General features: G+C 37.1%; 1 protein-coding gene across 1 annotated transcript; it reads right to left on the minus strand.

Annotated features, from left to right (window-relative positions):
• Positions 1-669: 669 nt before the first annotated feature.
• On the minus strand, positions 670-13,260 carry LOC140156054 (uncharacterized protein CXorf58-like). Its single transcript, XM_072179167.1, has 10 exons — positions 13,055-13,260; positions 9,524-9,689; positions 8,940-9,039; positions 8,513-8,607; positions 7,683-7,794; positions 5,140-5,271; positions 4,327-4,402; positions 3,830-3,983; positions 2,888-3,038; positions 670-1,268 (listed from the first exon to the last, which is right to left on the minus strand). The coding sequence occupies exons 2-10, from the start codon at positions 9,673-9,675 to the stop codon at positions 1,062-1,064; spliced, it is 1,179 nt and encodes a 392-aa protein (XP_072035268.1). The 5' UTR covers positions 9,676-9,689; positions 13,055-13,260; the 3' UTR covers positions 670-1,061.
• Between the last annotated feature and the right edge of the window lie 1,401 nt (positions 13,261-14,661).

Consider the following 14,661-nt stretch of genomic DNA (forward strand, 5'->3'; position numbering starts at 1 on the left):
CTTGACCCAAATTTTACCAAGTACAGGACCAAAAGTAGTTCCATCTTAAGAACAACAGCCATAACTTCCTATTTTTCCGTCAGTAACCATCCTAAAATGATGAAATTATGTAGATTCATAACAAGTTTTGACATTATGCCAAACAAAGAGGAGGTGATTGTGAACATTAAGTTGTAATTATTACCAACTTTCCCTGTATATAGCCAACAGGGGTGTGATTGTACTTATAAACAATCCTGTAAAGCTGATCAAAAAATCCTGTAAAAAGCAATATCTTATACTGGTACTTTTGTACAGGGAAAAAAAGGATAAAAATCCTGTGAAATCACACTCCTGAACCAAGCATGCCATTGGTGAAATCCTTACACCATACCCAATAGGTTTCTAAGTTTTGGGAAGTCAACTCTTTATGTATATCCCCATTTTGTTGTTACCTGCATCTCATGATTTGGCCAGCTTGAATCAGATTGCATCATGTATTGAATGTAGCACAGACTCTGAACTGATGGCATAGATGCATGTGCAATAGAAATTTAAACAATCACTGTATGCTTGAGCACCCACCTGCACACTTGTTGCATATACTTGTTGTGGCAGGTAACTATGCTTGCAATCAATTACATGTACCATTTCACAAAAACCTCTGCTGAACTTAGTGTGAGTAATCTGAACCTATTATGGGAGGTATAGCCTATGATTTACAACTAGGTCTGTAACTTTTTAGAATTACAGTTGGACTGGCTAGTGCTAAACTTCTTTGGAAGTAGAGTCCTGGAGAGCCATGTCTTTCATTACATTTGATGCATTTGAATCTAGCAACAGCCATTAAAATTTCAGTTTTTTGTAACAACAATCCCAAAATCTGAGTCGCCTAAGTTCCTGCCAAGGAGTCCCTTATTAACATGGTGATGTCAAATCAATATCATCATATGATAATCCTTTTGTCCACTCAAGCATATAGTTGGTCCACGGAGTCCCTTATTAACAAGGTGATGTCAAATCAATATCATCATATGATAATCCTTTTGTCCAAGCATATAGTTGGTCCACGGAGTCCCTTATTAACATGGTGATGTCAAATCAATATCATCATATGATAATCCTTTTGTCCAAGCATATAGTTGGTCAGCTTCCTTTTCCCAGTCTTCTTCTCCGGCATCATCCTCCCATTTATCAAAGTCTTTGTCAGCAATACCGGGATTGCCAGTAAAATCATTCATATCTGCTGCATGATTTGTCAAGCTAGGAGTTGGTTGTGTATCTCCACCCTAGAAAAGATTTTTATGAATAGAAACAATAGAAACAACATTAATATTCTGATGCCCCCTGGGTTCAAATATGGCACATGGCTATTTATCTTGAGTGAAAATTCCAAAAAAGTGATAAATAAATGCATGCAATAAATATCAACAGAATATCATTTACTATGCAAATTCATATAATATTATATTTGACAGATTATGTCCAGTCCAACTCCAACAGGAATTATGTATGGGGAGAGGGAAGCATTTTCACTAGGATATGAAAAGCTGTGTAAATAATGATATGCATACATTAAAGCCTTTATGTACGATTTCCGCCAAATTTTGATTTTGTTATTCTTTATTCAAAATGTTGAAATAATACTAGTAATAACTGACGAGAAGGGTTGCTGTCTATTTTAGTTTGAAATAACAAGGTAAAGTGAAAGAAACCCCACTGGTTATTTTGGCCATTTTTTGTTAAAACATGCAGTTCTATGGGAGGACATATTATCATAATTTTTAAATTATGATAATATGTCGAACTTTGCTCTGTTGACCTACAAAGACAACAAATTTGGCCGATTCCATTTAGGTGCAAATTGGGACGTGTGTAAACATTACAAATATATGCAAAAAAATCAGGTTTGAAAAAAATTATCTAATTTCATATTATAAGATCGTACATTTAGGATTCAATCATGTTTCACCGTTGTTCATCACCGATTAACAGCGATGCGTCGCGTCGTCTGAGTGGTTTACTTGGCGAGGGCAGCTTTAGCTGCCCGAGCGAATTAAACCACGCAGACGCCGGACGCGAAGTTGTTAATCGGTGATGATCAACGATGAAACATGATTGAATCCTTTCAACAACGAAAACAAGCTAAAGAACGTATAATTCATATTATTATTTCCCGATTATTTCATGAGGAATGTCAGTTAATCATTGACAGTCATGCATGCAGCCTTACAAAAGATCAGTGATTTCTGTTGATATCAGCAATAAAACTGAATAAAACGGCAATCTTTATCCGATATATACTTCCAAAATACTGAATTCAACTTGTAAGCGTGAATACGCACACAGATTCAGACATGACGAATTTTACGCGCCACGCGTAATGCGGATGTCGCTGGCGTTTCGCGTATACGCTTACTGCAAAAGTGTTGATTCATCACGGATTAACAACGGTTGGCTCCTGTACAAAAGTATAGGAAGAGTTGTTGAATATGGCTTTAAAGACAGATGGCTCAAATGCTATGGTAGTATAGACCACTTGACATCACTGTTTATCAACAAAGGCGAGGGACTCGTCTGTCGATATGCTCGAACGAGCCGCTACACTGTTCAAATGGCTTTCCTGTACTATATGAAATGTGGTGGGCGATTTAAAATGCACGTGTTCTTAGCAGACTACGATGCGTCACGCACACTCCAGGGCAAAGAACAATTGAAATTGCCATAATGTGTGCGCATACTCCCGGGCAATGACGTCAGATGCCAAGTGGTCTATAGAATGAGATACAATCTGAATGAACTATTACAGTTGAAATCCAACTTTTGCCTGTACTTCAATTTCATAATTGCAACCTCTGTCGTGATTGACTCAGACCAGAATACAAATATTAATTGTTGCATGCCTTACCATTCCAGATGTCATATACAGTTTACGCATTTTGGCTACTTTCTGCTTAGCTTGACGTGATCTCCTTGATGTTTGGCTCGGATCATGTTGAGGTTTGACATTCCTTGCAGTATGGATATCCAATGAATTATTCACATTCACTGCAGGTGCACTGGAAATAGGAAATATCAAAGGCAAGGTAAATACATGATAAATCATAGGGGTTCATACCACAAAATAGCTCTCCATAGACTTTACGTACAAAAATAATCACATATGTGTACATTCATATCAAAAGGATGCACTTATCGGCTGCTACATGTGTCGCTTTTTACATAATAGCTATAGGAATACATACCAGAATCATATCTCAACTGGAGGTCACTTCAAACCATCCCAAAGTCATGGTTTAGGGAATGTTCTAGCTGTACTCTCAAACCATGTGACTTGGGGATGATTTGAAATCACCTCCACTTGAGATGAGTCTTGTTTTTGTTCCTAGCTAATTATGTAAAAAGAGACACATGTAGCAGCCGACAAGTGCATCCTTTTGATATGGATGTACACATATGGCTTTTTGATCTACTCTCCAGTCAAAGAAACATTTACAACAGCTATAAATATAATTTAACATCTGTCAACGGCATTCATTTTGTCTGTCCCAGGGGCAAACTCCCTGTCCAAAATGGTAGGTAGCTCTACGTTGTTCAAATTATACAAGGCCAAATTTTTTGGATTTTATTACTGCATGCATCAATACGGTTACAACTTACACTTGCGTAAATTAACAAAATTGCATCCCAGTCACACAATACACACTTTGCGTAGAACCTGTACGTGCTGCTCCTAACTGCATGCAAGTCATTCTATATATTGCAATCCATGATTTTATTAGTCTCGCCTATCTGCTTGTTTATTGAAAAGAGTTCTATATGTACACATTGCCAAATACAAACTGCTTACCGTAGCCGTGAAATAATTCTGATATGATTTAGTTGTATTTCTTGAGTAATTGGTCTTGCTGTTAAAGCGGGTATCTCAGCCCTTAATCTTGATGATGGAGTACCCCTATGCAGGTAATCTACTATATCATACAATATCGTTGTCCGTGGAAGAGCTGGAATATAATAAGTAAGATGGAAATACAATGGGTCATTACTTTTGACAGAATATTGGTCATTATTATTAAGCCAATCACTAAAGTGAAAATGAAAAATGACTAATACTGTAAGAAAAATAATACATTTTGTTGTTTATACTTATGCAAATACCAATAACTCGGCAGATGAGTCAAAGTTCTATATTTTGTTAATAACTGACTTGCAACTATGTTAGTGTAATGCCCATTTATGGCACATTCATACTTATCAACTATTATGAATTCGGTATGAGTTGGTTGTTATTCTTTTAAAGTGATTGAAAAAAGAAACACAGAAGTTTACTTTGTCTATGAATCTTACCATTTAAATCTAGTTTTCTCCATAAGTTATCTCTCCCACCAATATGTGCAGGCATTTCATCTAAATTACTTATGTACTGAAAAGAAGAAGACAAAACAACATTACATCTCTAATTTTGCTTTATTTTACAACATACAATTGAATTGAATTGACAAGAATCTATGTGTTTCTGTGAACATATACCACATAATATATGGGGTATCTGTGTACAACCCCCCTCCCTTTATATTATGTGAAGCCAATTTATATTTTATATCTCTTCCACAGCTTCTAACTACATGACCATATCATTTGTGTTGATCAGTAGCAAATATGATCAGCCATTCATAATTACACATAACACACTGCATGCTTAGGGTTTGCTTATCGTGTACAACAAATAAAGCTTTTTATTTGAATACAAGCTTTCATTCTTGTCAATCCTAGACCCCGTTTACACAGAGAGAAGTCAACTTCAATTGTGACATCAAATTCAGATTGTGACTAAGGATTAGCATAAATTATTTCTTGATGGGGTGTGTGCACAGTAGTCAAGTTCAAAACAAATTGTGAATTCGACTTTTATGCCATCATTTGCTTATGCTTCAAATTACCATTATGAAGTCGACTTCATATTATGTGTTCGTTTACACTGCATATGTCGACTTTGAAGTCGATTTTGAATTTGACAAATGTTGCTCCGGGTCATCATTTGAAGTCGACTTCTGAAGTCGAGTTCAAAACTCGGCAACCCTGTTTACACACAAATGAAGTCGAGTTCAAAGTCAACTTCAGGCTCTGTGTAAACTGAGTCCTAGTCTTAGTGTTACTTACTTGCATATAATCTTTGACTGTAGTGACATCAACTTCATCTGTAATTCTATCCTGCATATGTTGACATGTATCAGCTATCATCTGATCATAAAATTTCCTATGACCCATCATTCTGCATGCATCTGAAGCTGCCTATAAATTTACACATTACAAAAGGAAGAATATAGTGATTGGAATAAATAATCAATCAAACAAACAAATAAACAAGTATACTTACAAACACACAGAACAAAATGAACATTTGAAAAACATCATTTAAAGGATATAGGGGTAAAATAGTAATAAATTAATAACAACATGATTGCAAATTATAATGGGATTTGAAACTGTTGATATGCTCAAGAACTTTGACTGATTTTCCTATATTGGAATTGTAAGATGGAACACCATCTTTTCTATCATTTATTGGTTTGATTTTCAATTTCTTTTCAACCATTCCAATCATAATTCTTCAAAAATATAATCATGTTCAAGAAAGCTTGCAAATAGCTTGTTAGCTTGTTACACCCACAACAGTTTAGCAGTTGAAAATAAAGAATGTTCTCTGTCCTTCTTAGGAACAGCAAATTTATTGAAAATTTGCTTCTGGTTGGCACCCCAAGTTTCTTTTGCTGTCAATAACCTAGCATTTTCGCCAAGAAAGCAGTATGCAAGAGTACGAGTGATTAATGAAATCACTGGCTATTACAGGGCGTAGCCAGCTTTCTTGGTCAGGGGGGGCAAAATTAAATTTTGGGGGCACAGACGAAAAAAATTGCAGTTGCATCATACAATACATAGAGACTGTATGTCTTGAGCTTCCGAAAATGGCCTTATTGGGATGATGTGCTTTGGCGTAGTGTGAAAAAAATGGTATTTTACACTATTTTCGCCCATTATCCGCTAAAAGGGCTTTTTATTGTTACAATTTCTTGGCAGTAAGCTAGAAATTTTTTGTATTTTACACTATTTTGGCCCTGAATTTTGCTAGAAAAGGGGCTCCTTGCCCTTTTTCTATTCCTTTGCCCTCCTGATTTTCTCTCTCATTTTTTGTCAGAGGGGCACTTTTTCTTTCATTTTTTGTCAGGGGGGGCACTCTGCCCCACCTGCCCCCCCCCGCTGGCTACGCTACTGGGCTATTAAGTTGAAATTTGGAAAGTTCCTCCAATTGTTTGTTCAAATAGCAAGTGTACACAAAAGCTAAAAATCAAAATGAAACAGTAGAAACCCGCTCACAAACTGGACAATCACACCCCTGAGTTTGCACCCGCTGTCATCCCCCGAATACATTCCTAACAGTAAACACAGGAATATGACAGTTGATAAAACTACTAATAACTTTAGTGTTGGCCGATCCAACCCAAGATCGGATCTGCCGATCTCCGATCTGAAAATTAGCAGATCGGGCCGATCCGATCCCGATTCAGATTCCTTAAATGTTATTCTACAACCAGTACAAGTTCATTCAAGTCGGACCCCAGTATGTAAACGGTCAAAGCTTAATTCCCCAAACCTGTAACTATGTAATATGATGACCGTTTTTAGAGGTTTTTCATGTCAATATCAACCCAAATAAAATACCATTTTACACCCCAAGTCCCAGCGTTACTCACTCAGTGCCTCCGATTGTCGGAAGTTTAATCATTAATCCATTTCTCTTGATTGTTTTATTCTTCTTTCTTCTCCGCGAATCAACTTTGATTTGCGTGTGTACTAAGTTAGGCGATTCACTGCGAATTGATTCGATGACCCTGCAGCTAAATCAGCTCCATCGATATTATAATAATTTATGCATATGACGTATTGGGGAATACCACGGAATTCCCATCCTGATTGGTTGTGCAGAGTTGTTTACAGAAAGAATTCACGTGTTCGGAGATTAAGAGATGAAATCGTCCGTGTGAGCAGGAGGAATAGCGAGAATGTGCGCGATTCTAAAAATAACATGCCCTCAAATTCACCTTGGGAAACCCGACATTGAAGGCGCGCGTGTCGAAAGTGTTAAAGTGTTTACAAATTTTTCCCAGGGACGCACTGTACAGTCGGGAGTGTTGTCACTGAGTGGATAATATTTTATTTTTGGCTTTATTTTTGGAAAATATTAGTTATTGCCCGCGAGCGTGCAAGTTCAATTGATAAATACAACAGCAAGGTTTGCGGTATGTGCAAAAGGTTACAGATGTGAGATGTCAAACAGCAACAAGTCATGACGACAAAAGCGCAAGCACAAGACAGTGAGACACGTGATTGTTTGTTTACATTTTAATTCGGTCTATCAAAGGGTGGATACATACATAAAATACAGTATGAAACGACATGATTTTTGCGGTGGTAACAACGTTTTTGGAAATATATTGGCATTAAATAGTAGTAATGTTACATAAGAAAGTAATGGTAAGCTTAAAGAATTGTTGTGTACTTTTATTACTGTCAAGTTCAGAGATCGGTAAGCTAGATCGGCAGCTGATAGCTCATCTGCCGATTCAGATTCAAGGCCGATGCAGTCCATATCGGCACCGATCTCCGATTCACAAATCGGTATCGGCCAACACTAAATAACTTACATTTGTAGCAGGTTTGATACATCTTTTACCACTCAGGTATTTAAGTCCAGTGCCTTCTGTATGTGTGAAGATCTTAAACAAGATAACAGGAGGAAATTCTGATCCTGAGAATCTGTAGATAAAGAATTGGACAAAATATTCGTAAACAGACAAACATGGTGTACATAAACCCAACTCAAGTAAATCATGCTAAATATCAAAAACAATTACATTTCCATCCTCATAACTGGATCAATTGTGAAGCTGAAATCAATTTATGGTACAGAACTGGACTACATAATATTGCACTAGGTTAAATGAATCCTGTATTACATTATGATTAAACAATGGGAAACATTTCCATGGAAATGTGTATCAGATACTAGAACTGCAGAGCAAACCTGGGACATATTCAAAGAAGGGACCCTTTATCTTCCAAATCATCTAAAAGTAAAAGAGCCCTCTTATCCTCAACCAAAAAACAAGGAATTATCTAAACTGAAGGGACTTGAACATATATTTCTACATGCAAGTATCATTAAAGTTTTTGTCAGAGAAGAACGGCACTGTCTTACATTTTGAGAGCGTTAACACAGAAGTGGGGTTCTGATTGGCTGAATCAATCGTCTGAAAATCATAGCAACATACCAATAATCTGATTGGCTGATTGTGCGTCAAATCATTGGTTGGCACAGATTGGCACCCTTGAAGTGAACATAAACCTCCGCGTATGTCGCTCATTAACAGGTCGTCAATCTGAACAAGGGACTGCCGTTCCTCTCTGAAACGCAGTGTAGTACACACCAGTATCTTGCTGATGACTGGCAGAATACCTGTAACATTGTACTCACCTGAATCTAACTCTTGTTTTAATGCCTGGGTCTTTCAGCAGCTGTGCTTCTGTTGGACACACCTTTCTTAAAATCTCAAATGTGAGGGAATGCTCCTGAAAAAAAGTAAATATATGTTTAAAGACTTAACTTAACTATCTGAAAAGAGCTAGGAAAACATCAGGGAAACAAAGTTACCACACTTACACCTCTAAACTCTGCTCGGAATTGAAATGGTTTTGTGTGTGTGATGACAAAAGATTTACAAAGGTATGTACAATGTATATCATCAATAATTATACCAGATAGCAAACAAAATTATGCTGCAATAGAAGATAGCACATCATAGCAAGATTTCCAATCCTTTTTGTATGCTGATTTAGATCAAACCATTAATACATCGCAGCCTGGGCAACTTAAGTTGAGAATAACCTTATTCTATACTTACTGCTGCACATATGGCATGTTTAAGGAGTTTAAACATTTGTTTATCTCTATATGAACACCAGCATCTCTCAATGGCTCTTACAGCAAGCACCTGTTTTAATCTGTACATCAAAATGAAATAGAAACAACACGTAAGTTTGTGTTTCAATGAATATTCTATTAAGTGTGACAATATATAACTCATATCATTCATTCTGCAGGTAAACTAGCAAATGAAATGGATGCAGACTTGTCTCTGCTAGCCAAAGGTGATATTGTAACTTTGTTTGTTGACACTTGGGGACTTGAACAAAGGTCTGTCCTGCATCTATCACCTCATATAATGTTACATAGGCAATGCCTAATGGGCAATGCCATTAAGCAAAGCAACAAGGAAGAGGGCAGGATTGCTTTTATGAAAAAGATATAATATTGCTGAGTTACATGAGACAGAGGATGTATGTGTAATGTATAACAGAGGCTTAATACGACACCTCAAGTTTTATTCTCATTGGTGATAAATATGTGATGGGGAAACTCAACATCAACTTTCATTAGCTTTTGCTAACTTTATGCTCATTTGGCTTAATGACATTACAAACTTACTCCCTTTCTGTGTGACGAATCTGTGAACTGTGTGCAGACATCTTTTGACTCCCTTCATATTTACTTGACTGATGTCCCATCTTATTAACGCTCTGGCTACTTGGAATGGTAACATTGAGAGTTGATCTGCTTGCACTACGATTTTCATCCATGATGAATTCTTAATCTAGAAGGAAAAAATGCAAAGTTTGACAATATAACATTAACAATATCTAATATTAATGGTAATAAATAGAAGGAAACTCATTCATTATTTAATCACAATTTGCAAAATGGAAATAGGTATCTAATAATATATTTACTGCTTTTAATTTGACAGAAAAGGTATAGGCAGACAAATGACCGGAGGATCCTTTCAAATGGATTTTCTTTATGATATCTGATTTTAGTCAGAGCCTCATATCAGCAGAGTTGTCAATACCAACATGTTTTTGCCCCCCCCCCCCATTGAATATTGGGATCAGTAGCGTAGCCAGCGGGGGATGGGGAAGGTGAGGCAGAGTCGCAGGGGACAAATTTACCCCTGCTAAAAGGCAAAATGCCTCTGGTTCTGAAACAGAACTGTGCGTATTTGTATAGACCAGGAGCAATATTTACACAAAAACACCCAAAATTGCTCCTGGATCTGAAATCCTTATTTCAAGCCCTTGCGCGGGGCCACCGCTTAAATCCGTCCCTGTAGTCCACCACAGGGGTAGCGATAGAACAAATCGCTCCAGAGTCCGCAGAGACCCCCGAACTTGCAGAAAATCTGAAAGTAGGGGGTCTGTAGTAGAGTTTGGCAAGTCAGAGTTGCACAAATGCAGCATAAATAGTATGTCTGCGGTAGCGCAGATTGAAAAACTGAGGGTCTGCAGGAACCCCTGAACTGCAGAAAATAGAAATATAGGGGTCCGAACTGTATTTTGGCGAGTCCGGGACCCCAAAATGCAGCCTAGCGCTATCCCTGGCCCACCATGTAAACTTGTATGGTTCAAATTTCGGACCGCTCACCATTAAGTTTACTGTCAATGTCATGTCCGTATTTTTAAATTTTTTGACGTTTTAATGATCCCCCGATTCCCGGACAATTATTTTAGCTATTTCACACGTATGACGTTTGTGGGAACCAGTCACACTTCAGAATAAAACAATCGCCGATATCGATGTGATGTGGGACTTGCATTGCAAAGTTGGGACTATAATAGGTGTGATAAACTGTTGCCAGAAACCGCTTCACAGGCAGATTTAGTGGTATGAACCCTTGAAGAGGCTTTCCATTGTTTTTAGGACTTAAAAGTATTTTGTTATCTTTTTCACTATATTTTGAATTAATTTATAGAAATTTTGGGTTATTTTCTTTCATACTTTAGACAGGATGTCGATTTCAAACACAAGCATGATAGCCAACAATTGCCATTTTTCGTCATTTTGATGCACATGAACGCATAATGGTTGCTGATTTGCCATTTTCATGAATATATTAATTGATGTTAAGAGTTAACGTTCTTTGAACATCTTTTACAAGTGCATAACTTCAAAATACAAACATTCTCAGTACGTGCAGCATATTTAAAAAGACGAGAAATGTCAATCAAGTAGGCCTACCCCCCCTCCAGCGTCGATTTTTACCCGTTTTGTCCAAAAAGCAAATGTAACGAATGGCTATTTGTAAATAAATATTAATATAAATTAAACTTTGAATGTTATAACAATTTACAATACTGGACATTGGTATAAATAAAGCAAACTAGAAACTTAAATATCTTAAATCTAATTTTTTATGCAATTCTATTAAAATTGAAGGCCAAAACTTTAGTTTAAAAATGACAAAAAATTTAGTTAAAAAAGAACAATGAAATTGAAAAACCTCTTTGTAATTTAAACACCAATAAACAATGTTTTTAATATTTTGAAACTCTTCTTCATTCATATCAAAAGGTTTCAAACTTCTACCAAAATCGGAACGTTTATTAAATTGGAAATAAAAGCAGGCCTATTCGCGGCAAATTCACATACAGCGAAAAACCTGGCTGCGTCCATGCACGCGCTTGTTGATGTCCCTCCTCTTTTCTTCGCGTGCATTTTAAATAGATAAAGACGCGTGGAAACCGCATGAAAGGGTACAAAACACAAAATAGCTTTCCATAGACTTTACATGCAAAATAGGGGTTGCATTTTAGGCCATGGCATAAGTCGAGTTAGGTCTAACTTTGAAATATATATTTGGTATCATCTTAATCAGAACAAAATTCTGCATAACATATCTGAAAATGACACAACATTTGCCGTCTACTTTTTGAGAAAATTAGCGCTATATAAAAAGGCCCGATTTTCCGTCCGACTGCTAACCGTGTTTTGACCTGTGTCCTTGTGTGTTTGTTTTGACCTTGAGTGTTCATGCGCTCATCATTTAAACATCACTTAAATTTTTGCGTTTTCTTTTCAAATCAGTAGTGATCACATTCACAAGTTCTAGTAAAACACGATTTTCATCACTAAAATTGTTAATATTGCACCGATTTTGCACAATTTGTATGCAAAGTTGGGACTCAGTCTAGGCGTGATAAACTTTTGCCGGAAATTTTTTTTTTATACCATTCGACCCGTAGGCCTGGCACGAGCCCAATATTGCAAAAGCAATAAATTGAAGGGAGGCCAAACATCAAAACAGCTTGACAGGAAACCGCTTCACAGGCGAATTTAGTGGTATGAACCCTCAATGCTTGGCTTGCTTGCCTACACACAACATGCATGCATGTCAAGTGATGAGTGGTGATGATACAATCAATTACAAGTTGTAGGTAACCTAGGCAAACCTTAGTTAACACATTTACTAGTCAGCGAATTCGCCGAGACCGGGGCCCCAACACAATGCATATTTACATAGAAATTTGAATTTTTTTCGAGAATAGGTGGGTGAAGGAAACCTACATAAATATGTTTTCTGTACTTCACTTGACCCAAATATATGATTTTTTATGGTGATAATCAAGTCGCACATGGAACTTTAGAGGGATTTTCATAGCAGTTCCATTAAAAAAAGCTGCCATCGCCATGAGACTAAGATCTAGAAACACCCCGAAATGCCGTTTTGGGGAATTTTGCTAGCTGAATCTTTTTGATGAAAGTCAATCTTTGACAAGATGTAACTTTGCTACGGAAAGTGCTATGAAAAAAAGATTTTCAGTTTTGGCTTAGTTTACTCAAGGGCTTTAATTTGATATATAAAACGATGCAATTTGATGGCAAATTTGAATTCACCTAGGATACCTATAATACAAGCATGACAAGTAAGTAAGTTTATAAACAGTTGTCATTTCAAATTGAGAATGGATGTGTACAGTCTTATTCAGATATCCTTTTACAAATTAAGCGTACTGCTTGCCGTCCAGCGCGTATTATTTGCACAAGGTCCAATGCACACGTTTGACGTCGCGCACGTATACGCGATGGTTAAGCTGTTAAATGAAATCTGAATAAGACTTTAGTGTCTGTATTGCTCAAGAGTTGTTAAAAGTTTGAATGTTTGGCTGGATGTTTCATACTTACAATTATTACTCCAAGATATTTGTAATTATTTGAAATGAAAAAGATATTATTCTTCAAGCAATGCAACGTCAAGTTTCCCCTGATCGCTGATCGCAAATAAAGTAAACACGTCCTTTGTTGATAACAGTTTTCCATTGCCCATGTAGTGGCGAATAGATAAGCTAAATTAAACGACGGGTACCGGCGTCACCAGTTGCCAAGCCTACGTTCATGTTTCTAAAAAAGAAATCTGCAATTTTATTAATTTTCTTTTTTGTGATATATTTCTCGCTAAATAAAGACTTTCAAATTAGGAAAATATATTGGTTGATGAATTATAATCTTAAAATAGAGAAAACAGAACATTAAATTATATTCATTGTCATTATGATTGGGAATTTTAGGGAAACATGTGTTCCACTTTATACTTTTCTAATAGCGACCCCGAACAGCGATAGCGACTTTGTGCGAGACATCGTTCATCTATGACAAGCCATTAAGGTCATAACGCGCAGCTGTTGACCAATCAAAATCGTAAATGGTTGGGTCTTTACCTGCACAAGGTGTTAGTGCTAGCTATCCTCTTTCACAATAATTATCTTGTAGGCCTAATTAATGTACGGAATTAGCTAAGGAGCGGGTAACGACTTACAGCATGTCCCAAGAGAACATGTTGCTACTGATAGGCCTATACCTAAAACACAAATCATAGGCCTATCTATCATCACGAGTGTTTGCAAGTTTACCCCGTGTCTTATGGTACACTGTATAAAGCAGTGCAGGGGATCTGAAGCAGCAACCATGCAAAGCGCTGTGTAAATATAGGCCTAAGCGAATGTCACATGCCGATGTAGCTTGTGTAATATAGACCTTTTTCCTCTATCCCACAATGCACTATTCCAGGGGGGTATGACGTAGTTCATCAACCTCATAGATCGTGTGCATCCGATGGTCTTTGCCAGGCCTTTGCAATTATTTTGTCTTAATATGGGCATACTGATTCCATATATGCGGATTATCGTAAAGGCCATCGATGTTACTAATTATGCAATTATTGAATACACGAGTGATGCAGTTACGGAGCGATGCAGAACATCTGTGTAAGAGATTTTGTGTTCGTTTTATTTTCAACTCCGAAAAAAAAAGTGAAACGGACGCCGGTAAAATATCACTGCGTGTCCCGTCATCAGTTTTTCACCATTAGGTCTATAAAATGTATGCAAAGTTAGGTTTCAATAACAGGAAACTTTTTTGGGTGAATACACCATGTCCATAAGGCATAGAAATGTTGTTTTTGCCCCGAAAGGTATTAGTGACCGTGGCGCCATTATCATCATTATCGGGGATTCCTTTTTGTGATGAAGGCACCAGTCGAAATGTCCGTATTCCAGAATGTGATGAACATAACTCTGTACTCCCCGGGGAGATGATGTATTTTGCGACACTCATACCCCCCTGGAATAGTGCATGATGGGAAAGAGGGAAAAAGGTCTATAGGCCTTATAGGAGCTTATAGGCCTATAGGCCAATCATCATTCTGATCAAATATTACTTCAATACCATTTTATTTCTGATATAGGCCTACAGATATTTTCACTTAGCCTACAAAAATTAACAACGTAATATTT

This window comes from Amphiura filiformis, chromosome 6 (genome assembly GCF_039555335.1).
Source record: "Amphiura filiformis chromosome 6, Afil_fr2py, whole genome shotgun sequence".
NCBI classification, from domain to species: domain Eukaryota; kingdom Metazoa; phylum Echinodermata; class Ophiuroidea; order Amphilepidida; family Amphiuridae; genus Amphiura; species Amphiura filiformis.

What these genes read in the sequence shown, in the direction of transcription:
- LOC140156054 (XM_072179167.1), bottom strand. Translation starts at nt 9,675, where the DNA reads ATGGATGAAAATCGTAGTGCAAGCAGATCAACTCTCAATGTTACCATT. An exon ending in AAAACAAGAGTTAGATTCAG is followed by an intron (nt 7,795 to 8,512) that starts GTGAGTACAATG and finishes CTTTATCTACAG; the next exon opens with ATTCTCAGGATCAGAATTTC. An exon ending in GAGAAAACTAGATTTAAATG is followed by an intron (nt 3,984 to 4,326) that starts GTAAGATTCATA and finishes ATTATATTCCAG; the next exon opens with CTCTTCCACGGACAACGATA.